Source organism: Colletotrichum graminicola (genome assembly GCF_000149035.1).
Source record: "Colletotrichum graminicola M1.001 genomic scaffold supercont1.1, whole genome shotgun sequence".
Lineage (NCBI taxonomy): Eukaryota > Fungi > Ascomycota > Sordariomycetes > Glomerellales > Glomerellaceae > Colletotrichum > Colletotrichum graminicola.
In genome coordinates, this window is record NW_007361005.1 from 1,463,327 (window position 1) to 1,486,790 (window position 23,464).

Here is a 23,464-nt window from a genome sequence, read left to right on the forward strand (position 1 = left end):
TAATATTCGACCGGCATCCACCACTGAATACTTACTTCATCTTCACTGAACGAGTTCGAGTGTCGGGGCTACCACAAAACGATAGCTTCGACCAAAAAAGAAACAAATAAAAAAAATGTCGGTTCTTTTTGCAATCGGCTCCAACGGATCTGGCCAGCTCGGCATCGGCCATAAGGAAGATGTCTCCGTCCCCAAGCAGGCCATCTTCTTCCCAGACCACCCCGCCTCTCCGGTAGTTAAGGTGGCGGCGGGCGGGAATCATACGCTGCTCCTGACACAGTTCGGAGAGCTTTACTGGAGCGGGGACGCTACGAGCGGAGCCTGCGGTCTGACTTCCGCTGCAGAGACCAGTGAGCCGATCTTCCAGCGAGTCCAGCTGAGCAAGGAAGGGCAAGAGAACGTCTCAGGCAAGATAGACCTGATCGCTGCAACTTGGGAGGCTTCGTTCGTCGTTCAGAAGGATGCCGAGGGGAAAAGGACAAAGGTTTACAGCTTTGGCGCTGGACAGAAGGGCGAGCTGGGCCTTGGCGAGCTGCTTTTCCGTTCGCCGTCTGCCACCCTTTTCAAAGAGTTCCCGCCGGCCGGGACCGAGGTCGCAGATTTGGCAGCGTGTATGGGTCATGCCGTGGCGGTCCTCAGCAACGGCGACGCCTACGCGTGGGGCAATATTCGCAAGGGCCAGGGCGGAAGCCCCGAGGCCGTCGTCCACTCGCCGAGAAAGATCGAAGGCGTCGACTTCAAGATCTCCAGGGCTGTCTGCGGAAAGGACTTTACGTGTTTGTTCGGGGCTTCAGAGTCAGGCAAGCTACTGATCTTGGGATCCGACAAGTGGAACATCAAATCCTCCGCCCCAGCGTCTGTACCCGAGTGGTCGGATGTCGGTGCCAGTTGGGGCAACATCTACGTCCTGAAGAAGGACGGCGGACTTCTTTCGTGGGGGAGGGACGACCATGGACAGCTGCCGCCACCAGAACTGCCAAAGCTACTAAACATCGCCATTGGCAGCGAGCACGTCGTCGCATTCACTGAAAAGGGCGACGTACTCGCCTGGGGATGGGGCGAGCACGGCAACTGCGGCCCGCAGGTCGAGAACAACGACGTCAAGGGACGGTGGAATGTCATTGCATCATCAAGGTTCATTCCGCCCGGTTCTCAGATCGCGGGTATCGGTGCGGGTTGCGCGACTAGCTGGGTGACTATCATCACTGGTTGAGCAAATGGTCCATGCATATCCCCGATCCACCACGGACGTCTCAATCTTCCAACCTGCAAGGTATCAAATACCAACTCCTTCTAACAGTCCGGGGCTTTCACGGGCCCTGGTAAAACAAGCCAAGGCGTCTGACATCGGAAATACGCTGTGTGGGCTCTAAACCTACGCTGCTCGCCTGAGTTGGTTCGAATTCGTTATTCTGTTCAGCGACAGCGCGGCCCAGGTGTGTTGCAGACACATTCTAAGAAGAAGCGAGTTAGCGTCGAACCGAGGACAGAACAATATTGCAGAGTACGACTTACGGGCTGGTTACTATGATCCCACTCTAGTCTAGCATTCTCCTCCGCATCCTCGTCCTCTTCGTCCCTAACTGGCTCCCATTCGTAGTCATTATCCACGAACAGGCCCTCGGAACGATTGGTTGCAGGGGGCGGTCGCTGGGATGGCCGCAAATCGAACAGTGATGTGCGCGCTGCAACGGCACTCTTGGCCGCAGACGCCGCTGGCGGGGGAGGCGGCATGCTCTGGGCTAGCGGCTGTTCGACGGGCTGCGGGATCTCGGACGGCGCGGCGCTGTGTCTTCTAGACGCGGCCTCGAGCTGCTGTCGTGGGGCGGCGTTAGCAGCGTTGGCCTTGCCCTTCTTCGTCTTCTGGGCCGGATTCCCCCTCTCGCCGACCGTCATCAGCAGGAACTCGCAGCTGATGCCGTCGCCGGGATATGTGAATCGGATGGGGCGGGCGGGGCTGGAATAGCGGGCGGAGAGGTGGTTGCCGGTGATGCCTGCGTGCTGGATAATTGCGCGGAAGTCCTTGACTCTGACAACGATGCGGAGCTTGTCTTCGACTTCGATATCTTCAAACTCATCCACTTCGATCGCAATCGATGTGTGTAGCGGCTTCTTTAGAACCTCTGGAACAACGTGAGCATCAATTGCAGGTAAAAATGGCATGCAAACCAACCATCTCCAGTCGTCGTCTTCTCTGTGAAGCATGTAAAGTTGACGTGCTCGCCGTCCGAGTTGATGTCCAGCAGCTCAACACCGGGGCCGAAGTGTTCCATTAGCTGTCTCAGGGTTCGTGAAGGAATGGTCCAGTGGTGGACGGCCTCGTCACTGTCGAACTTTGCATGGACTGGCACCGCAACCTCAAAGGGCAGTCGATGCGTAGATGTCATACCTGAGACTGGTCAACAAATGCTTCTGGGTGAGCCAGATCATAGGGAATACGTGCCGTTTCGGAAAGCCAGCTTCACAATCAACCGACTCTTAACGCCCGAGCCGTCCTGAACGGCAACATCACAGCGGTCGATCGTGCTTTCCTTCTCGCGGTCGCGTTGCGGATCGCCGCCCACGCGGCTGCGGAAGATGGAGGCGAGAGACTGCACGGTTTGGTCGGTTCAATGCAAGCCCTCAAGGGATACTCCCACGAGCATCGAAGGCTCACTTACACGTATGTGAAGCGTGCAATAGAACTTGTCCCGGTACTGCGCATTGCCTTCGAACTGGTAACGGGAGCAGAAGCGGTTGGTGGCGAAGGTGAAGCAGGAGTAGGCTGATTTGGACTGGTTGAGAGCGGTAAGAATCAACTAGAAGCCTTCCAGTTAGTCAATGGGTCCCCGTAGCACGGTCAAGAGTGGAACGGGGAGTGGCTGAACCTTGTCTTTCTTGGCCTCGAGGGAGACGTCGTCGCTGAACTTGTTCATGCAGGTCAAGACATCGCGGAAAGCAGCGACGGCATCCTCACTAAGGGTGAAGTTAAGAACAGCCATCGTGACACCACAAGATGGTAGGCTCGGTGAGAGGGCGGGGGGTGAGGGCTATGATGTCATTGAAGCCAGACTCATGGATGTGAAGTTCGATGTTGGGTAAGCGGAATACCGATGGAGATGTCGTTTGCATGGATGAGCGGGAGGCGCTGTGCATTGAGGCGCGTCGGGTTGCGTAAAGTGCAGCGGGGCACCCTGGGGCAGGCACTCGGGCCCACTGAGGAGCGAGCGCAGTGCACCCCTTACAGAGGAGCTTTCCGCTGAAGCCGTAATCCAAACATCACAACGGTATCAGCACCACCAATGCGAGAATCCACGCTCGACGCTCAACTGAGCATTCTCAATTGAGGCCCGCTGAATACTCGCGCCACTGAATATCCATTCTGGCTCTCCCACAACTAGACGTATCAGTCACACGAGGCAATGCGCGCGCCCGTGTTTTCCATCAACCCCAGGAACGGAGGATACGGCCCGGAGCCCCTCAACAGCTGCAGCGCTTCCGCAGAGCCTCTGATGTCATCCCAGAGTTGGACAAGCATCCGCTCCTCGTCAAACTCGTAGCCGTTGCCCGTCCAGATCTCCCCGCGGTAGTTCTGTTCTCTCGAGTACACGACGACGAACCTCAGCATATTCTTGATGTTCTCCGTCGCCGGGTCGGTGATGAGGTACGAGGGCGCGAAGCGTCCAAGTAGGGTCCTCCTCTTTACGACTAACGAAAGAGGTCGTCTGTAGTTTTGGTACGTGCCTCGCGATGTTCTCGAGCTCTTTGTATCCAGGAGGGAAGTAGGTATGCAGCCTCAATTCCTGAAGATCCGGCATGGCCGCCACGGCGTTCATGATGATCCCACCACGCTTCCTCCACCCCAGAGGGGGGTTGACAAGTAACATGTCCGGAGACTCGGCTAGGAACAAATACTTGAGTTCAGCTCCGTCAGGGTTTGGAGTTCGAGCAACCTGTGCATTTCGACAGGCAGATGGATGAGAAACTTCAAGCTTAGCTTCTGAAGATTTGTCTGTTTTGGGATAGCCCGCAAGACCGGCACTTGGATCCTGTTGATGGAGCAGCTGAAGTCCCGTAGCTGGCGAGGCTTCGGATGGGAGAGAAAGGAGGCGAGAGCTGACGTATGAGGCACGCTGGCCTGTACCAACTCGATTCCGCTTAATCTCGGGAGATATTTCGTCAACACCTCCGCGGCGGAAGCGTCCAAGTCTTCCATGGAAACCAAAGAGAGGGTTTTAACTCCTGAAAGGAGCATATCACGGGGAGCACATGTGCCCATTTGTCGATCGTCAGACTCTTGAGCATCACCCGCAGGTCTCGACGTCGAGCCACTCGGCAAAGGTCTCGAGGAAAACGTAGCGCGAGGACCCCGATACTAGGTGTTTTGGCTGTGATTTGGTCTGCTACGATAATGTCCTGGTCGTTTGTGGAGTTGAGGTTCTGGTGGTTCGTCTGTTGGAGAGCGGCGGTCATGAAGTGAGGGTGCAGAAAGTTTATGAAGTTCTTGACGGAGAGGAGGTTAAGGAATCCGAGATGGCGGAGGTAGTTGATGTAAGGTTGCGTAGTTTGTGGGCTCTCGGTACTCGGTGAGGAAGTCCACAAGGTGGTCTATAGGACGTCGTCAAGTTGTATGCTCCAGCTTGCCGAGGAGGAAAATTGATCCATGGAGGTAGTTCAGTATGCGGATAAGCATACATGGAGTCTAGCAAGTTGGGGTGGTAGAGATGAACTGACATGTACAGACGCCGAAGTGCGAGCCACGACAACTCCCTGCTCAACCGGGCGCAACAGACCAACGTCCTGTGATGCTCCAAGATAGCGAGTTGATCGAAGATGGCCTCCCAAATGTCGATATGAATGACCACTTTGGCGGGCCTGCGTGTGGCTGATCGAACCCATGCTTGGTTCATGATGAAGAAAAGATTTGGAAAGATGTCTCAATCCAGTAAAATTGACGGCCGTCCGGCAAAAGCTTGACTGTTCTCCAAAGGGGGGTTTATTTCATGGAGGAGTTCCGGTTAGCTACATCGTGATTCAGAGCTCACTTCGAACGACTTCAATCCCAGCAACTGGAGCTTGGGAGAATGTATCACGATCAGTTAATGCAAGTCCGCGAGCTGGGCCGAAAGAAATTGTGATGTCCACACTCGACTACTTTGCCCAGGAACGTGATTCTTGTCATTGTCCGAATGAATGCATATCGTGAATACAACACCGAGTGTCCTCTCACCGAAGCACCGTGGGTGGCAGATCATGGGCAGCATCCATCACGAATTATATTCATTACGTTTGGATGCCCTCACTCCTGGCAACTATCTTAAACATGCAACTTCATTTTATTAAACTAAACCTAGCGCATATCTGAAGAAGCGATGCATTGTATGTACCGACAGTCCCATCGACACGAGTCACTCGTATATATCGGTCGGATGTTTCCTGTCCCAGGATGGCATGATTCGGGCACGTTGAAAGGGATCTCGCTCAGAGAGCTGCCATCCCAAGCGGCGCGGTGATTGATACGCTGTAGCTCCTGAAGTCTGAGGCGGCAAGAGGTGTCAAAGAGAAGAAGCGGCTGGTGATGGCAAGCCGGGATCAGAAGAATGTAGGTACACATGGTGGTGAGGACCAGGTGTGGCCGGTATGCCCACCAGGAGCTTAGCCGGTCGGTAACGAGATCCAGTGAGAACAGGTAGGCGATGAAGGGTAGCAGTATCGAGACAGTCAAGAATGGACAGGGGTCATCACTTATCATTGCCAGTAGCCCGGGTGCTTCCCGTTTGCCTACTAGCGTGCGGTGACTAAGTTGATATAACGGTCCTACCGGCTGTGTCACGGTAAACTCACAAGACAGGCGCGGCGGAAACATTGTTTTGCCATGAAAAAGAAAAAAAAAACCACCGACCCCGGACTGCCTGGCATTTTAGGTTGATCCCAAGAGTGAGGCGGCGAAGTAGCACGAGCCCACCTCAGAGGGACGAACCGTAAGCCAGCCTTCAGGGTCCTAAGTTTTGGCGATCATATGCATATATAAGGTAGTCAAGCTTACAGATGCTGTTAAACATTAACCCTTCACGAACTTGGATGGAAGCTCGGGGTTGGTTCAATGTTCAATGCGGCCCGTACATCATAATCGGAGGATGGCCTCATCGAATATCCAAGACATGGACGGGAAAGAGGGCGCCCGCCATCATCAGGTTTTATTCATCAACGGCATTGCCATTCGTGTCCAACAAAGACTCCTCCTCCTCCCATCCCCCTTCCACGAGACCAATGACCGTTAGTGTAACCAACGGCCACCGGACTCATTCTAACCCTGGTTTGGAAAGCCTCGTATTAGGGTGATGGAAACAGCACCACCCATCCCCAACCTTTCCCCGCACATATATTGGCCCACATGATGCAGAGGTCGGTGAGGCTCAGCTTAGCTCACCCGTCGCCCAATCCGCTGGCCCCAAAGCAAAGCAAACTAATCCGATGTGCGTGAGAGGGTGACGGACGCTTGTGACCACGGGATGACAGGCGGCGGCGTGATGTCACGGCACATGGAGGGTGGCTGTCTGAGAAGATACCCGGGTATCTGAGCGGCAGAGAAGAGAGTCCGTGACCAATTGCCCAAATGCGACCTGCCCTGCCTACCGCTGGAGCTCTCAAGGTTCGTATCGATAGTGCACCTTAGCTTACTCCTGCCCACTTAGCTAGCTGCCTACACCGACCCCGTCCTTATCAACCCGGACAAGAGTCAGGACGCACGCCGACTCAAAACCCTCTCCCACCCCAGAGCTTCCCACCTGCGACAGGATCTGAGGCAACACAGCAGGCCAACATACCCACCTGTCTGTGTCAGGACCTCAGGGCCAGATGAACACGTCAGAAATGGTAATGCCGAACTCTCTTCCAAACAACATCAACGGATAGGCTTTCCTGCTCTGCATCCTCCCTCCAAATCATGGCTAACATCGCCGCAAACTCACAGTCCTCCGAACGGGCACCCCTCATTCCCGGCCCCCGCCACGATGACGATACTGCCGACACCTCCACGTCGTCGGCGCCCTCGCGCCTGCGCGAAACCGTCCTCTTCGTCTGGGCCCTCCTTGCCACCGCCGCTGTCATAGTCCTCGCCGTCTGGACCCAGCACCGCAGTCAAACGCGCTTCGAACCCCCCTCTGACGCGAAGCGCAACCTGATCTTCATGGTCTCGGACGGCATGGGGCCTGCCTCGCTCTCCCTCACCCGCAGTTTCCGCCAGCACATCGAGGGTCTACCCGAGGGCGACGTCCTCACTCTCGACCGCCATTTCTGGGGCTCCAGCCGTACGCGTTCGTCCAACTCACTTGTCACTGATAGCGCCGCCGGGGCCACGGCATTCTCCTGCGGCAAGAAGAGCTACAACGGCGCCATCTCCGTCCTTCCCGACTATGAGCCGTGCGGCACTGTCCTTGAAGCCGCCAAGCGCGCCGGCTACATGACGGGCCTAGTCGTCACGACCGACATCACCGACGCGACCCCCGCCTGCTTCGCAAGCCACGTCCTCACCCGCGCCATGGGCGACGACATCGCCCTGCAGGAGGTCGGCGACGGCCCGCTTGGCAGGGTTGTGGATATCATGCTCGGCGGCGGCCGATGCCACTTCCTTCCCAATGGAACCGAGGGAAGCTGCAGACTCGACGACACCGACGTAATCGCCAGGGCGCAGGATAAGTTCGGCTGGAACTATGCCGGCGACCGTAAGGCCTTCGACGCCCTCGAGGGCGGCAACAAGGTCAGCTTCCCGACATTGGGCCTCTTTGCCTCTGGTGATATTCCCTTCGAAATCGACCGCCGCAACATGAGCGACGTCTACCCCAGCCTGAGCGAGATGGCCGCCACTGCGCTGCGTGCACTCGAGAAGGCAACCGAGAACAGCGACAAAGGTTTCTTCCTGATGATCGAGGCTAGCAGGATTGACCATGCCGGCCACATTAACGACCCCGCCGCCCAGGTCCGCGAGGTCCTCGAGTACGACAAGGCCTTCAAGCATGTTTCGGACTTTGTCAAGCACAGCAAGACCGAGTCGCTCTTGGTGGCCACCAGCGACCACGAGACTGGTGGCCTCGCGACTGCTCTGCGTAAGTCCTGACGTGCCTTTGTACTGCCAGCAACATAACTAATCGATACTATAGAGGAGCCCGGCCACCTGCCCGTTTACAACTGGTACCCCAAGGCGCTCGCAAAGGCCACCGCCTCCGCCGAGCTGCTGTCCAAGAAGTTCATCCAGCACGTCGCCAGCAGCAAGTCGAAGAACAAGGATGAGCTCAAGACCTGGGTCAACGAGAAGCTCGTCATTCCCGGCCTGGGCATTGACAATGCCCACCCGGCGGAGCTCCAGGCCCTCGTCGACCGCCCCGATGTCTCGGTTCAGACGTTTGCCGCCATGATCAGCCTCCGCGCGCACATCGGCTGGAGCACCCACGGCCATACGGCGCTCGACGTCAACGTCTACAGCACCGGCGGCGAGGAGGCTCACAAGATCCGCGGCAACGTTGAGAATACCGACATCGGCAAGTTTCTGCGCGGCTACCTCAACGTCGACGTTGACGCCATCACGGCGGAGCTGAAGGAGAAGATGAACAAGCAGCAGCTGGGCGTCATGAATGTGGACATGCAGCAGCAGTTGCCGGGCCTGACCGAGGACCCCGATGCATGGAGCCAGAGCCAGGAGTACGCCCATCTCTCCTCGGAGGCTGGGGCGGCCTGATTCTGGCCCCTTTTTCTTTTCTCTCTCTCTCTCTCTCTCTTCTTTTTTGTCGGGAACGTCTCCCTCGAGTCGTCGGATGGGGTCTATGCATGTGGCATTATAGGAGTTGACTGGCTTAACAGGATTTCTTTCGTAGCATATGACTGGACGCTTTCATCCACCCATCCACAGTGGCTTGATCTACGCATAGCAGTAACATGCAGATTAGAAACAATTATACCATGTATTCACATCACACAACCCATGGCATAAGAGACCGAAAACGGCTGTTTGGGCCGATCGTGAAGTGTTTGCGAGCTTTCCCTTAGGCAACGGAAACTTCCAGCCCGACCAACGGAAATGTCCGTCCCGCCAACGGAACTGTCCAGCCCGACCGTTGATACCCATAACAAGCTCGCCGTAATCTCGACGCGGGTGAAGGATGGCACAGTCACGTCCCACAAGGGGACGGTGAATCAATAAGCAGGGGGCCCTCCACAGATCACATTCGGCGACTTAAACCCCTGAGGTCTTGAGCCACGGGCATTCGGCCAACCCCCAATCACGATTAGTGTCGGCCTTGGCAAGTGCAACCACGGTCGGCGTTCGATACGGCGTCGTGTGTCGTTGTCGACGGACAATCTCCCCCGCTTGTGGTGAGCGCGCCCAGACGTGACTTCACTCGCATACGCCAGATATTCTGAGACGTGATGTGATGATATGCTGCTGATGCAGCGACTGTGGTGACTCATTGCCGGCAGGTGCTGCCCAATTCCACAAACCCCACACGCGCCACATCATATCAGTCAGGGTCCGCCGAATGCCCCCTCCCCCCTCTCGTGCACTCCCACATCCTTGAACACTGGGGGGTCGGCGGTTCCTTCATCGACCATGTTTAGCCGAGAGCGATATGTGTAGTGTCACTAGTCTATAGTAGTTGGGCAGATGGAAAGAGAAAGGATGGTTTTCCGTCATGATGCAGGAATGCTTCTTCACAACATCGTCTTCCGAATCCTCATTGGCTTCGATATCATCAACAAGGGCCAGAACCAGGCCGACAGCCTAATCAGAAGCCTAAACCTTTCGGCCGTAAGAAAGGTACCCGGGAGTCTCGTGCGTGCGCGCGCGTGTGATAAAGTGGACTGCGGGTTACCGGCGATTTGGGAGGCTAATACGGATAGATTCGAGTGTAACACAACGGCCCCTAAATGTCTTATCGAGTGCGCCAAGTCAAGTGAAGCACAAATCTCTGGTTGGGGAACTAGTAGGCTGCGGCTGCCCGTAGGTTGATTCGGCCGTCTGTTGTTTGTTGCTTTTTCAGCGGCATTTCGGCCGTAGTGATGGATACTGGGCTTCGAACGGGCTCTCATTGTCCGCAGGAAAACCAGGATGGTCTGCTCCCGCTTGCGGTTGTTCGTGTATCCGATTGAATCCGGTTGGGCTTAACCAACAAGAACGGACAACAGCCATGAGAAATTAGTGCTGATTGAAGAGGACCAAAACAAAAGGTCAATTTTGCTAGGTGCTAATAATAATACAGAAAAAAAAAAACACCCCTCCTTAGTACTAACTCCTAGGCCCTGTTTTATAACCTATTAGTACGTACCTATACCTTTTATGTCCCTTACTAATAAGTATTACCTATAATACTTTAGTTCTAACTCTTAATTACCCTCCTCTTATTTACCCTTTAGGTAATAAGAACAGCCTAGATACTAAAAAACTCTCTTAAACTTAGTCTTAACTCCTTAGCCCTAAATAAGTCCTCTTATTTACCTATTTACTTTAATACTTACTAAGTCTAGTGTGCCTTAAAGTAGCTACTAACTAATTCTATTTTCTCCCTTAATCTAATAAGCCTCTCTAACTAAGTTATTGAAGGCTACTAAGTTATAATTAGAGGTTTTACTAAGTGCTAATTAATTAGGTTAAATAAAAGGTGTATTTTAAGTAAGAATTTACTAATTTATAAGTAATTTTAAGCTAACGCTCTTAAGGCTATCTTAGGCTAAATTTTAACTAATTTCTATACTAAATTAATTAATTTAAATAAAATAGAAGCAGGCTAGGGCCTAATCTTCTAGGTTTCTAGAAGGTGAGACTAGAAATTAGTGCTAATTAAAGAGGACTAAAACAAAAGGTTAATTTTACTAGGTGCTAATGATAATGCAGAAGGGAAAAGCACCCCTCCTTAGTGCCAACTCCTAGGCCCTGTTTTATGACCTATTAGTACGTACCCATACCTTCCACCATGTTGTCAATTTCGGGTTACCTATTCGTGATGGGGAGCCAGCGATTTACTGGTCTGATAGTTGTCCACTGGGCCCAACGGATGATTTGCGCAGCTTAAGACTGCCCCGCCTCCCAGTCGTTATAAGCGAATCCTAGGCGTCGCCAGGCAGAGATAGCGCGAGGAGGCATGGAGGAACGCTGAGTATTGCTACAGACGAGAGTGGGACGAGACTTGGCTGGTGTTGGCATCTCACACCCTGGCCATAGTGTCTCTTTTCTCTTTCATCCCAACAGTCTGGATGAGCCGACAAGGGTGGACAGGGTAGGATCGTGTAGGAATGCGTGCGCGAGAACATTAGCAAACAATATTGCTCGCAGCCGTTCCCCGAACAGCAAGCCTTCTTTCAGGAAGTAGTTTTTGATAACAACATGCGTGTTTCGGCCTTGATCAGGACGAAATGATGGCTGGCCTGGGTGGTCTTTGTTGGCCAGACGGAATCTGATGGCAAACGAATCGTTCCACGCTGCCCGCTGCCGGTTATGATGCAGGTGCCAACGAGCGCCGCGATTGAGGGCGGGCAGATACATGATGATAGAGACTGCATAATGCCTATCGCAGCCCTTGTCTGGGAGGCAAATATGTAATGTAGTATGCCAATTCGGATGAATTTAGCTACCAAACTTGAGTGTCCAAGTTGGCCAATGAATAACGCCCGGGGTGGAATGCACCCGATATCCGATCCCCCTTATCAAGCATACGCATGATGTATCCGTACGTTGGTCCGGTCATTCGCAGTGTAGCATGAGACAAGGGATTTGCCCTGGTTCTTCGGAGAGAGACGATAAAGGCCAAAAAGGGAAACCGGGGCAGCGCAGGGGTGGACGGTACTCCGTGGGAATCGTAGCGTAAGGGCTGTTGCCTCGGGATCAAGGGCAGCAAGAAAGTAAATAAAACAATAAGATAAAACAAAATGACACGTTCCGCCGACCGGCGCGCATGCCTCGATTGGGACCGTTGTTTGCTTGCATCAGGACACCAACCGGAGCTTGTCATGGGGGGGTGTGGGATCTGGCCTCACAGTGTGGGCGTCGCGGACGTGCGAAGTTGGACTTCGGCACAGGAGTTGATACTGTGCTTCGGAATCGTCTCCGTGTAAGTCGCCGAGGGGTTAGGTATTGAATTTGCACAACAAATGAGTGGCGAGTTGGACGATAGGATGGATTGATGGGAAGACACGAGAAGAGATGTTTTGGGACGCATGTGCCCAGAGAGGGAGAACGAGCCGCTCGTCAAATAGTTGCTGCACTCTGTTACGTTAGGCTCCGGCAGGACAGACCGACTTTGAAGATGCACGGGAAGGAACAATAGAACTGTAGACATACATGTACGTATCGCAGCGTTCTGGCGCTATTCCTTGACTTATGGTACGCCCGTACGGGCAATGCTCACTATAATGAACCCAGACTTTCCACAAGAAAACGTTGTGCTAGAAACGCAAGAGCCGCCCTCCCATGCTATCGCAAGGTACTCGTATGACAACAATGCCTTCCAAGGCACAAAACACCTAAGTCGGCGACTCGTGTCGCATCACGGCGTGGATGACGTGGAGGGGAAGAAAAAGAGAGAGAAAAAGGGAAGGAAATACAAGATGAATGTGTCCGAAACGCCCTAGACGCCGTCCAACGCCCTGATAACATGACATGCCCTGCCAATCCGACCCCGGCTCGCATACCTATTCATAACCACCCTCTGTGAAACTCCTGAGTTTCGTGCCTCGTCTGCTTGTGTAGTCCTTCCTATCTGTTGACTGTGTCGCGTCCATAGCCGATGTCAATGACGTGAGGGTATTGCCGGTGCTCAATCAAGGTCTAATCCTGCATGTATCGAGTCCGACTCGCCAAATAGGCCATAGCTCTACATGACCGTCGACGACAGGAGTCGGGCGTCGACATCGTCCATAGGAAGCTCCATGCTACCACGTGCCTCCATCCCCTGTAGCCGCGACTCCATGTTTTGGAAGCGAGGTTCATAGCCGCCGGTGCGGTTCTCGAGGTTCTCCAAGCGCTTGTTCATCGTGTCGAGATGCTGCTCGATGCGCATAAAACCCTGGGCCATGTCGTGGCTGAGGCGATCGATCTTGTTTGTGAAGGAGCGGATCGACTGGGCGAGAGGGGTGTTTTCCTGGCCAGGCGGAGCAGTCGCGACGCGAGGCTCATGGTTGTGGCTGCCCTCCTGAACAGCAAAACGCCATTGGTTTCCCAGCTGGACCTCGCAAACGGCCTTTGCGCGCCACGGGCAGTCGACCTTGCGCGTCGAGGGGTTGCGCTTCTTCGCAGTGCTGCTGTACTTGACGCCGCCGCGGTCGCAAACCAAGTCGTACCGAGTAGGCTTGCCATCGCGGTAGTTTGAAGCGCGGAGCTTGACGACACCGTAGCCTTGGTCCTTGGCGACGCGCTGAACGGAAGTCAGGAGGTCCTCAAAGGTCCGGAAGATACCCTCGGGCGGTGGTAAGAGCGCCGGCGGAGGCGCATTCGACATGACTGCGGAGGAGTCCAGCTTGGCGGTTGAGAAGGGAAAGTGGGGGAAAGGGTGTCGTTGGATGACGGATCCGGGAAGAGCCAGCGGATGCGTCAGAAAAAAGAAGGAGAATCAAGAGGGGAGCGGGGTCGAATTGAGGTTAAATGTGCGCGCGACTGGTTGTCTAGTTGGCGATGATCTGAATGCAACTTGAGACCAAAAGAGCAGGTAGGGAAGCTGTTCGTGACGGAAGGGGTGGGAGACACGGAGAGGTTGGAGTCAGAGAATTCCAATCCGCACGGTCTGATCTAGGTTAGCAGTTAATCCGCCCTCCGGCTAACCTTTTTTAGCGAGTGCCAGCTTCCAGGATCCAGCTGCGAAACTATGGGGCCTTGGCACTGCAGTGGGCACCTCACGTACCTTGGTGCCTGGGGACGTACCTATAGCTGTACTTCGTAGTGGAGGACCTCGAGGTTGTTGCAGGTAGAGAGGGGGAGAGAGAGAGAAAGGGAAAGAGAGAGAACGTTGTCGGCAACGGTGGTCCTGTCTTGCTGAGACTACCACTGGTAAATGAATGAGCTGAACAGACAGCGGCTGGATATTCGAAGACAAAGAATAGCTGCTTTAGTTTCTTCTCCAGCCCAGAAGTGTCTTTGCTCCTTCCCTTGATTGATCATTTCCCAGAACCAACCTACCAGCCTTGACAACCTGCACCTCCCCATCTGGTTTTGCAGTATGGCCGTCACGTGATATAATATACTAGGGCCTGTCGAACCGACCTCGGGAGAGTGTGGGGGTACCGCAAGAATGACGCACCAACCACCGCGACGTGCCGTTGGGACCTTTGCTAGGAGCCGAATGTGGCCCCTGTCCGCCAGCCCAGATGAACACTGACTGCACCTGGTCCATTACCGGTCGGATTTGAAGACACCACCATCAAACACAGTACAGCACCTCCGGCCTGTTGCCGTGTCCATCTTGGACCCCATTTAGCAATCTGCATGATAGCGGCGCGTTTGCTCTTCGAACTTGCGCTTTGAGGCGCTTCGCAAACATTCAACGCGCTGCTTCTGGATATACTGTGCTGAGATTGCGCATTGCGCCTCAAGCTCGCTGCATCCACCCATCCCTAAACTGCGCCGGTGTGGTCCAACACCTCGGATTGCGGCCCTCGGTTTCGTCGACATCGGGTCCAACTACACTACACCGCCTTGCCTGCTGGTTGGCCTGTCACTCGACCGTTCCTCCTCTCCTTCTCCCTTTGCTTTCGTTTCCTGATTCGGTAGATCCTCGTTTGTCCGCAACCAACTTGTATCATCATGGCAAACAACGGTCCGACCATCAAGATAGAGACCGGCGCCCAGGGCAGCGAGGCATGGGACGAGGAGCGTCTGGAACTGGCTTTGGACCAGCTCAAACTCTTGCACATCAAAGTTTGTTTTCCTGTACGGCGCAGAATGGCAGGGCCTGGAACTGACCTTTTCAAAGCTTCGAGGTTTGCGCACAACAATCCCGATAATGTTGGAGCCATTGTCAACTAAGCACTCATCTCGTACGTTGCTTGCACTCCCCGTGCCACAAACCCCTGCTAAATGTTTCTGCTAGCCCAAGTCGAGTTCGACTCGTTCATGGAATCGGTCGCCACGGCTAAGAGGAAGGTCCAGGATTTTCAAGACCTTCGCAAGAGCGACGAGATGACCAAGATCATGGACCATGTTGCTCAGCGTCGGAAAGAAGAACCCAACGGTATCAAGGCTTGGCGAACAATAGACCATCCCGAATGGACTATGCCGACGCCGACGACGACAACGACGACGACAGAGGAATCGTAGCGCTAGCGTACTTCGGACTGGATTATAGTATGCGTGTGGCGTTGGGCGGCTCGCGCGTGTGAACTAGAGAGTCATCGTTGTGGGTTGGCTTCGGAGTAGTGGGGATAACTGGGCAAAGGTTTTGAAAAGGGACATTGCATATAAACCGACAGACCGCATCAGACGATGTCGAACAAAGCGCATTTTAATAGGGGTTTTTTTTTTCTTTTTCTTTTTTCCCTCTTCATGAATGGAATCGGCTTGCAATACGAGAAGTGGATGGTGCCCCTTGCACAGAAGCGGTTAGGTACTCTGGGCACTTGGTTTGGACCAGTCGATCTACCTATCTGGTTACCTTATACATGCCAATCTGCCCCTCGGTGGGTTTGCTGTCCCCGCGGGCCATTTTCTAGCAACCTCGAAGCCAATTGGTTGGCGTCACCACCGACCATTCACCGACACCTAGCGCGCCTTGCACGTGAACTGGGCTTGCTCCGGGGCTTTTCCCACAAAAAAAAAAGTATCAGCCACATGTGGCTTGCTGCGTCCCCATCGCCTAAGCGGGCTTTTCCACATCACACAAAAATTTCCACACGAAATATTCGCTCGCGATCTTCGACTCCCAACTAACCAACCCGCAGCAAATCAGTCAAAATGGCCGGAAACCGTGTCACGTACCGCCGCCGCAACGGGTGAGTGACTGCTCCTGGAGTTTTTTACTTGCAATCGATGCAACGAACGACGATGTTTCTTATCCCGCCCGATTGATCGCATGCTTGTGTCTTTGGAGGATTGCAAATGGCTGACTTTTGGGTTCCCCCTCATTCTACTGCAGCTACAACACCACCTCTAACCTGACCCGGATCGTCAAGACCCCCGGTGGTGAGCTGAGAATCCTCCACATCAAGAAGCGCGGTACTGCCCCCAAGTGCGGTGACTGCGGTGTCAAGCTGCCCGGTGTAAGTCCGAACCCAACACCCATTACCGAAGCCGAAACGACCGATTCGAAGGGCCATTTGAGATGGAGCATGGGACTGTGGGGTGTTAGCCGGACACGAATGCGTCTACCACAAGGACGAACTTGACAGACAGGCCAGAGGCTGTCTATGGAGAGGAGATGTCTATGGAGAGGAGACATCGCATTGGAACCAGCGCTCTCAAATGGCTACAACGAACATCGGTCTCGAACGACATAGCCCAAATACGGTCAGCGTACTGACGGGAATATTTCACAGGTCCCCGCCCTCCGCCCCCGCGAGTACTCCCAGATCTCCAAGCCCAAGAAGACCGTCCAGCGTGCGTACGGTGGCTCGAGATGCGGCAACTGCGTTCGTGACCGCATCGTCCGCGCCTTCCTCATCGAGGAGCAGAAGATCGTCAAGAAGGTGCTGAAGGAGCAGAGCCAGAGCGAGAAGAAGAAATAAACCCACACATGTCTCTTCTTGGTCAACGTCAACACAACACTGGCAGGAATGGGATTTTAAGGGGTTGGTTCATTGCTTCGGTGTTCATTAGGGCAAAAGGAACTGCATGATACAAAGAAATCGTCAGGCCACAGGCGGAGTGAAAACGGATTCTTCTGCCGATGCTGTCGTTAGGGCACTCTCTAGGCCTCGATACCTGAATGAAAACGGAAATCGAGCCCTTCAACGCTGCATCAGCCTTTCGTTTGGTTCATGTCGGGTTTCTCGTTTAGTCGTTCTGTGACGGGATGACCCCGCGGTGTCGTGGTTTCGGCGCCCAAAAGTGGTTTACTTCCCAAGATCCGGATTATGACAGCGAATTCAACTTTCTATCGCTTTTTTGGCACATGTAAATGATGCATATACTTCCATGCTGGCGTTTTGTCCTCTGTCTCCCCTTGCCATAGTCGCTCGCGGCTGCGCTGGGAGCGCAACCCTGTAATGATGACGTTCAAGGTACTAGTCGACGAGAAGGGAGAGGGAGAGGCGGAAAAAAAAAAATCGCGGAGTTGCACTCAACTCTTACCAAGCACCAACCAATCCACGAAATCATTCTTTTCCTTTCGCGCGTCTGGACCCGAAGACTCAACTGTTTGTCTATTGGAGAGAAGAGACCCCAATTACGAATCAATGCACTCCTCAACGAGCGCCCGCGTGCTACGCGCCTTCGCGCGGGCGCAGCTCAGCCTTTCGCGATCCGTCCCCCGAGCCTATTCGGCTGCACCCTTACAGACGTCGACAGCCCCCGCACAGCTCGGCCGCCTTGGCAGCCAATTTCACACTTGCCCCATTCGGTCGCGGGAAAAGCCCAAGGACTACCAGGGCGCAACCGACTTTGGCGAGATGGACGTGCTGGGCAATACGCCAATCCCCTCGACCTCGATTGACGCCTGCGTGCCGGACGGCTTCCACCTGAACAGCGGCGTCAAGGTCATGGACGGCGACGCGGCGCTGCTCGTCGGCGGCGAGGCGTTCGCGTGGCGGCCGTGGGAGGCGAAGGGGTCCAAGAAGCTGATCAATGCCAAGGGCCAGTTCGAGCTGCCGGCGGAAGCGTTCGGGCTGCTGGGGCTGGTCTGGCCGAGACCTGGTGAGTTTCCCCCGTCTGGGCATCGGCTGGCTTTTGGAAAAGACTGGCAAGTGGCTAACGAGACTCGCCCGCAGATCTCCTCATCATCGGTGTCGGTCCCAAGATTGTACCGCTCAGCCCGGCGACGAAGAAGCACCTTAGCTCGCTCGGCATCCGCGTCGAGGTCCTGGACACAAGGAACGCTGCCTCACAGTTCAATCTGCTTGCTACGGAGCGAGGTGTCGATGATGTTGCGGGAGCCATGATTCCCATCGGATGGGTTGATGGCAAGGGAGCCATGTGAGTTGACTGCTGAAAGAGCCACGACCAACTGAGTTCATCACTGGTTGAAGAATGGTCCTCCTGGGATTACCGACACTTAGGCAGATGCGGGGGGTTCACACGGCAACTTCACTATAATTCACGAAACGGGGGGAGAAAGAGAGGCATGGCACTCTGCCTGCCTGCCAGATCTTCAAGGCCTGGAGCTGATACGCCCGTGAAGTTTAGCGGAACGAGCTTCTGGGATTTTGGCGAGGGCTATTGCCAAAGTCGCACCTCACGGAGAACCGAATATGTAAAAATTACGACGGGCGAGCTGCACGCCTGCTTTCGGCGGATGCGTTTTTGCGGCCGTTACTCTAGCGTCTCAAGAGACGAAACATCTCTCGGTATGAGAGGACTGACTACATGTAATATTGAATGCACTGTTTACTTGAATCATATGTACAAAATACCCAACCCAAAACTCGGCTTCATCAGATAGGTACGTAATCGGCGTTGCGGGCCCCCGGACCCCTATCGTTCGCAAGGCGTTGCAATTGGCCAAAAATTCCAGAAACAAGGAAACCAATAGCAAAGGTTTGCTAGTCCCGGGTGGAGGAGTAATGAGCCCGAATGACGAACTGTTGGCTGGAAGTAGAAGTGAGCAGTGACATGAATTGCCAAAAAGGCAAAAGTCTGTTCTGCTGTATTCTTCCGTGCCCGCTGCGCGCCTGGACGGACGGACCTTGGCTTGCTTGTCTTGCTTGTGAGGCTCGATTACTGCCCTCGGCGGCCGTCTTGGCTTGTCTCTTCCTCTCCACTCATTCTCACTCACCCTTCCGCCCACTCGCTCGCTCGCGCACTCACTCACTCATTCCCTTCCTCGACGCTCACAAATCTTGCGCCTTAGAAACGACCGGCCCTCCCTCGACCACGTTGTTGCCCAACACCGCCTCAGTCGAACCCAACAACGACGCTTGCCCCGTTCTGCCCCTAACTAACAAGGAAAGGGGAGGGAGAGAAAGGGCATCGCTCCTGTTTTTCCTGCCGTGCTCTGGGCCTTGCGCCCAGCAGCGCCAGGTGCGACAGACGCTCAAAGTCGACGAGGAAGAGGGCCGCTTCCCACCCACCCTCGACCAACGGATTGACTCACATTCCCACCAAGTGTCACCGGCCACGCCGCTGCCAAAATAATTCCTGTCACTTCACTTCTTGTTTTGTTTACTTCGTCCAGACACACGTCTTCTCCCGACATTACCACACGCTTGACACCCCAGAAGATCATCATTCTTTTGTCCCAGTAGCGCATTACTTTCAGAGATACCCGCGCATTATCTGGTCTGCTTTGGTTACCGCCCACGCTCTAGGTTTATCTTGATTCGGTGGCTTTTTACTGTCATATCCGCTACCCCGGCGGTGCCGATAGTCACGTCGCGTCCGGATCCTGGTACAACACAAATCCCACCGCGTCCGCCATGGCAGATCAACAGCAGGCCGCGGCACAGCCGACCTCCGCCAACCCTCATGATCCTGACGCTACTGATCCGCCCTTGCTGAGGGACAACTCGGAGTTCCGTGAGTACAGCACGGATCGCTACACATACTCCGGCATCAGAACGTTCTACAAGCGACACCTTCAAGCAGACCAGCTACCCAAGCCACCTCTTCCTTTGCTGGTCTTTGTCCATGGGCTTGGGGGTTCCGTGGCCCAGTTTCATCCGCTGTTGATGAGCCTTGTTCACATATCGTCATGCTTGGCCATCGACCTGCCCGGGTGTGGCCGCTCCGAGTTCAGCGAGCAGGCATGGGATGCCTACACCCCAGAAGCACTAGGGGAGCTGCTGGAGGTTATCATTGACGACTACCGTCAGAAAGAACCTGATCGCAACGTTATTCTCATCGGCCATAGCATGGGCACGGCCCTGTGTGCACGGCTGGCTAGTCGCAATGTTGCGCACAAGACGAAGCTGCGGAAGCATGTCGTTGGCCTGGTCGCCATCTGTCCTGTAGCTGGACCCCCAGGGGAACAGAAGACGAAGATATTCCGCACGCTGTTGTGGATTCCTGGCTGGCTCTTCGACTTGTGGAGAGCGTACGATCGATGGGGAGGTCCGCAAAGCACCAGCGTCAGTCGGTTTGTAGGCCCTGAGGCCGACTTCGAGCTGCGTACGCTCCAGGACCGTTTCAATAACCAGAGCCGGACGCCCATATGGCGCAGGATGGCCTGGGGCTCACTCCCGACTTTTGAAACTGGGGTCGCGAAAGGTGGCGTCCCCGGCAAGGACGTCTGGGCCGGTCTTGACGTTCCAGTCTTCTTAGTCGGTGGTGCAGAAGACAAGCTGACACCCCCCAGCGAAGTCGAGAAGATCAAGGAGTATCTGTCCGGAAAGGCTCCTTCTTCACCAGAGACCGGATCTGATGACGGGCATGAGACAATCGTGGACGCTGCGGCGACTGCCAACCTGTCGAAGGATCCGAAGGACCACGGGCCCGAAAGCATAGACGACATTCGGGACGAGGATTTCCATCGCGATCGTCGGCCAAGCGATGAGGCGGACAGCACTTTCGAGGATCCGTCTACGCCACAAGAATCACCAGCAAACGTTCCTCCCCAGCCCAGGCATCCTACCAAGGTTGTCAAGTCGATAATCATGCCCGCTCCAGCCAACCACGCTCTACTTTTCAACCCTGCCACTGTCAGGGTCCTCGCCGGTCTTGTGTCCGACTTTCTCACCAACCATGTCACTGGTCGCTTTTCTCTTGGTTGGCAACTGCAGTACCTGTCGCGTGAGGGCAAATGGGATGTCAAAAACTTGGCCAAGTGGAAGGGGGTGGTCCCCGTTTCCCAACCCATTGGCCCAAAGGGCAAGCCGGCAGTCTTCAGGGCGATGAAGACCCTTCGAGAAGCAGACGACACGCACTCTCCCGCAGAGTTTGTTAAGAACTGGGGAGGCATCATCAAGGACGTCATCGACATCAGCCACGACAAGCCAGTATATGACCCCCGAACTATGGAAAAGGGCGGTGTCCGGTACCACAAGTACGCGACGGTGTCCAAAATCCCTCCCAAGGATGACGAGGTCGTCCATTTCGTTTCACTGGTGGACAAGCTGCGGGAGCAGCAGAAGACGAGAGCAGAGGAGGAGAAGTGGACGGAGGTGGATGGCCAGACGCAGGTGATTGGCGTCCATTGCCACTACGGCTTCAACCGAACCGGGTACTTTATTGTGTGCTACTTGGTCGAACGATGCGGGATGGATGTGGGTGAAGCTATTGACACGTTCAAAGCGGCAAGGCCTAACGGGATTCGCCACCACCACTTCAGGGATCGATTGCACATGCGATACTCGGGTTTGAAGCTGGAAGAAGACCAGCAAGGGGTGAGCCAGTAGTCGGAAGGAGACCAAAAAACAGGAGGAACAATAACTGTAGGAGGTCGCACCCGTAGGTTTACTGTTCAGCGATGAATACGGATTGCTCGTAGTGAGTTTTGGTTTCAGAGGTTAGACGATACCCAGCGTAACTCATTAATGATAAATATACTCAACTCGGACTCGTGGCTAGAAGGAGAACGCATATTCGTGGTTCAAATCGCTTCTTGCTTAAAATTGGACGCTGTGCAGGCAAGGTTGGACACTACATTGAACGCTTTCTCTGCACCATTGATACCTCGGTTGACAGAGGCCGATGTGAGATTTACGCTGGCGCGGATGAACACTCAGAGGTCGGCCTCCCGATTCTTTACCACTGTCCTCTTTTCCCATTCGCCCAAATACACACAACTCGTCCTTCCTTCCCGCCAGCTCAGTTTTCCATATCTTCTATGTCACAGAGCACACCTCACCTAACTGACTTCCATGTTCAGGTGGCATCCATGCCCGACTCCATTGGCACATGCTTCCAGAGCATGAACCATGAATTACTACGTCTGGCTATTGAATTAACCACCGCAAATTACGAAGACCGACCGACGAGTGCAAAAAAGTGCGGTTTCATTCCCACCTCCGACCGCAGCGCGGTGGAAATGGCAAAAGATAAAATGATCAGTGTGAGGCTTGAACTCACGGCCTTGGCATCACTCAACATATCCGATGATATATTAGTACCACGCTCTAACCAACTGAGCTAACCGACCAATTGCAACCGTATCGCGGTGATGCTGTGGTGTGTGTGGGTGGGCGAGGTTTGAGGACCCTAAGACAGGCCCACGATATGGAGCTCGCGATGGATGGGGCCGGGAGGGGTCCCGGAGGAGGGTCCGGCGGACGTCCGAGGGCGCCGGCCGAACTCGGGAGCGGGCCGTATGGCGGGGACGACATATCTCAGCAAGCTCTAGCCAGCGGTGAAGCCTTTGGCTATGATACTTATCGACGTTCCTTAGATGGAGGTGCCAGAAGTGTCCTCCCACTCAGCCCGTTTGGCCACGATCTGAAGCCGTCTAGCCATGTGAAATTGAAGAGGCGTCGTTTGGCCGCGAGTTTTCAGCCAGCACACAGAGTTCCGAAAGTGAGTTTGGTCCAGCCCGAAACGGGAAACCCTTGCAGAGTCGCGGAGCACAGCACCGAGAAGCATGGCGCCGGGCTTCGAGCTCGCGGGAGAGGTTTCCAAACTATCCATGTATGGAGACGGTTGGATCTTCTTCGGGATCCCCCCCCGTGGTTACCTGGTTTCGACCCGTCAGCTTCCGCATCGCGAATGTCAGTTGTGAACTGAAACTATCTTCTTCCTCTGGACAGGTTCGTTTTTACGTTGGAAAGCCAGTGTATGAAGAAAAACACCGCGGCCCCTCGTATCATGATTCCTACGGTGCATCGCCAGATCCCGTACGGGAATAAAAGCATAGGCAAGCAGAAAAAAAAGCCCCGACACGACCCGTCTCTCGTCTGGGGATTACTCCAGAAGCCAGTCGGGGTGAGAGGAGGCAGCGTCACGGAATGGACTTGGGTCTTATACACATTCTTCATCAGAACCAACACTGCAGTTCCAGTCACATCTTCCCGGCCCCAGTCTTGCCGGTTCTACCTAGGACAATAGTCTGACAAAAAGAAAGGCCTTCTTCGCGACAACGGCAGCACTTACAGACGAGAACAAGGAGTGGCCAGCTATGGACGTTATGCCGGCTCGACGCGAGTGAGGCGACGGAGACATGAAACAATATCAGTCCATAGAACAAGAGAGGGTAGTTTTCTTCCAGCAAATATCTATCAACCTGAACTTCGTTCTGCGGAGTCTCAAATAGAGTGAGAAGTGTGTTGTGTGGCTCAACCAGTTGTCTTGACGAAGGTTGAATTGAAGGAGACAGCTTTCTTTGTGGCCCTCAATTCCACGCAGTATGTCGTCTTGTTCTTCCTTCTCAATGAACCACAGCTGATACCTTTTTGCATACATCTGTACACGCTAAGCATGGCTCGATGCTTA

General features: G+C 54.4%; 9 protein-coding genes and 1 non-coding gene across 10 annotated transcripts; 6 read left to right on the forward strand and 4 right to left on the reverse strand.

Annotated features, from left to right (window-relative positions):
• Positions 1-115: 115 nt before the first annotated feature.
• Positions 116-1,213, forward strand: GLRG_00393 (RCC1 domain-containing protein; the record flags this gene model as incomplete). Its single annotated transcript, XM_008091078.1, has 1 exon — positions 116-1,213. The coding sequence occupies one exon, from the start codon at positions 116-118 to the stop codon at positions 1,211-1,213; it is 1,098 nt and encodes a 365-aa protein (XP_008089269.1).
• Positions 1,214-1,310: 97 nt separating this feature from the next.
• On the reverse strand, positions 1,311-2,981 carry GLRG_00394 (uncharacterized protein; the record flags this gene model as incomplete). Its single annotated transcript, XM_008091079.1, has 6 exons — positions 1,311-1,454; positions 1,516-2,123; positions 2,174-2,389; positions 2,477-2,591; positions 2,661-2,798; positions 2,868-2,981. The coding sequence occupies 6 exons, from the start codon at positions 2,979-2,981 to the stop codon at positions 1,311-1,313; spliced, it is 1,335 nt and encodes a 444-aa protein (XP_008089270.1).
• Positions 2,982-3,385: 404 nt separating this feature from the next.
• GLRG_00395 (uncharacterized protein) lies at positions 3,386-4,889 on the reverse strand (the record flags this gene model as incomplete). Its single annotated transcript, XM_008091080.1, has 3 exons — positions 3,386-3,687; positions 4,356-4,587; positions 4,773-4,889. The coding sequence occupies 3 exons, from the start codon at positions 4,887-4,889 to the stop codon at positions 3,386-3,388; spliced, it is 651 nt and encodes a 216-aa protein (XP_008089271.1).
• A 2,036-nt stretch (positions 4,890-6,925) lies between these two features.
• On the forward strand, positions 6,926-8,713 carry GLRG_00396 (alkaline phosphatase; the record flags this gene model as incomplete). The annotated part of the gene is made up of 2 exons (XM_008091081.1): positions 6,926-8,084; positions 8,139-8,713. The coding sequence occupies 2 exons, from the start codon at positions 6,926-6,928 to the stop codon at positions 8,711-8,713; spliced, it is 1,734 nt and encodes a 577-aa protein (XP_008089272.1).
• A 4,126-nt stretch (positions 8,714-12,839) lies between these two features.
• On the reverse strand, positions 12,840-13,463 carry GLRG_00397 (uncharacterized protein; the record flags this gene model as incomplete). The annotated part of the gene is made up of 1 exon (XM_008091082.1): positions 12,840-13,463. The coding sequence occupies one exon, from the start codon at positions 13,461-13,463 to the stop codon at positions 12,840-12,842; it is 624 nt and encodes a 207-aa protein (XP_008089273.1).
• Positions 13,464-14,761: 1,298 nt separating this feature from the next.
• GLRG_00398 (uncharacterized protein) lies at positions 14,762-15,274 on the forward strand (the record flags this gene model as incomplete). The annotated part of the gene is made up of 3 exons (XM_008091083.1): positions 14,762-14,875; positions 14,931-14,994; positions 15,048-15,274. 3 exons carry the CDS (start codon positions 14,762-14,764, stop codon positions 15,272-15,274), a joined length of 405 nt encoding a protein of 134 aa, XP_008089274.1.
• A 633-nt stretch (positions 15,275-15,907) lies between these two features.
• On the forward strand, positions 15,908-16,677 carry GLRG_00399 (ribosomal protein L34e; the record flags this gene model as incomplete). The annotated part of the gene is made up of 3 exons (XM_008091084.1): positions 15,908-15,945; positions 16,089-16,212; positions 16,489-16,677. The coding sequence occupies 3 exons, from the start codon at positions 15,908-15,910 to the stop codon at positions 16,675-16,677; spliced, it is 351 nt and encodes a 116-aa protein (XP_008089275.1).
• Positions 16,678-17,346: 669 nt separating this feature from the next.
• GLRG_00400 (uncharacterized protein) lies at positions 17,347-18,086 on the forward strand (the record flags this gene model as incomplete). Its single annotated transcript, XM_008091085.1, has 2 exons — positions 17,347-17,803; positions 17,878-18,086. 2 exons carry the CDS (start codon positions 17,347-17,349, stop codon positions 18,084-18,086), a joined length of 666 nt encoding a protein of 221 aa, XP_008089276.1.
• A 1,435-nt stretch (positions 18,087-19,521) lies between these two features.
• Positions 19,522-21,438, forward strand: GLRG_00401 (uncharacterized protein; the record flags this gene model as incomplete). The annotated part of the gene is made up of 1 exon (XM_008091086.1): positions 19,522-21,438. One exon carries the CDS (start codon positions 19,522-19,524, stop codon positions 21,436-21,438), a length of 1,917 nt encoding a protein of 638 aa, XP_008089277.1.
• Positions 21,439-22,086: 648 nt separating this feature from the next.
• Positions 22,087-22,181, reverse strand: GLRG_13013. The gene has a single exon. It is a non-coding gene; the product is annotated as a tRNA-Ile (tRNA).
• Positions 22,182-23,464: the final 1,283 nt, after the last annotated feature.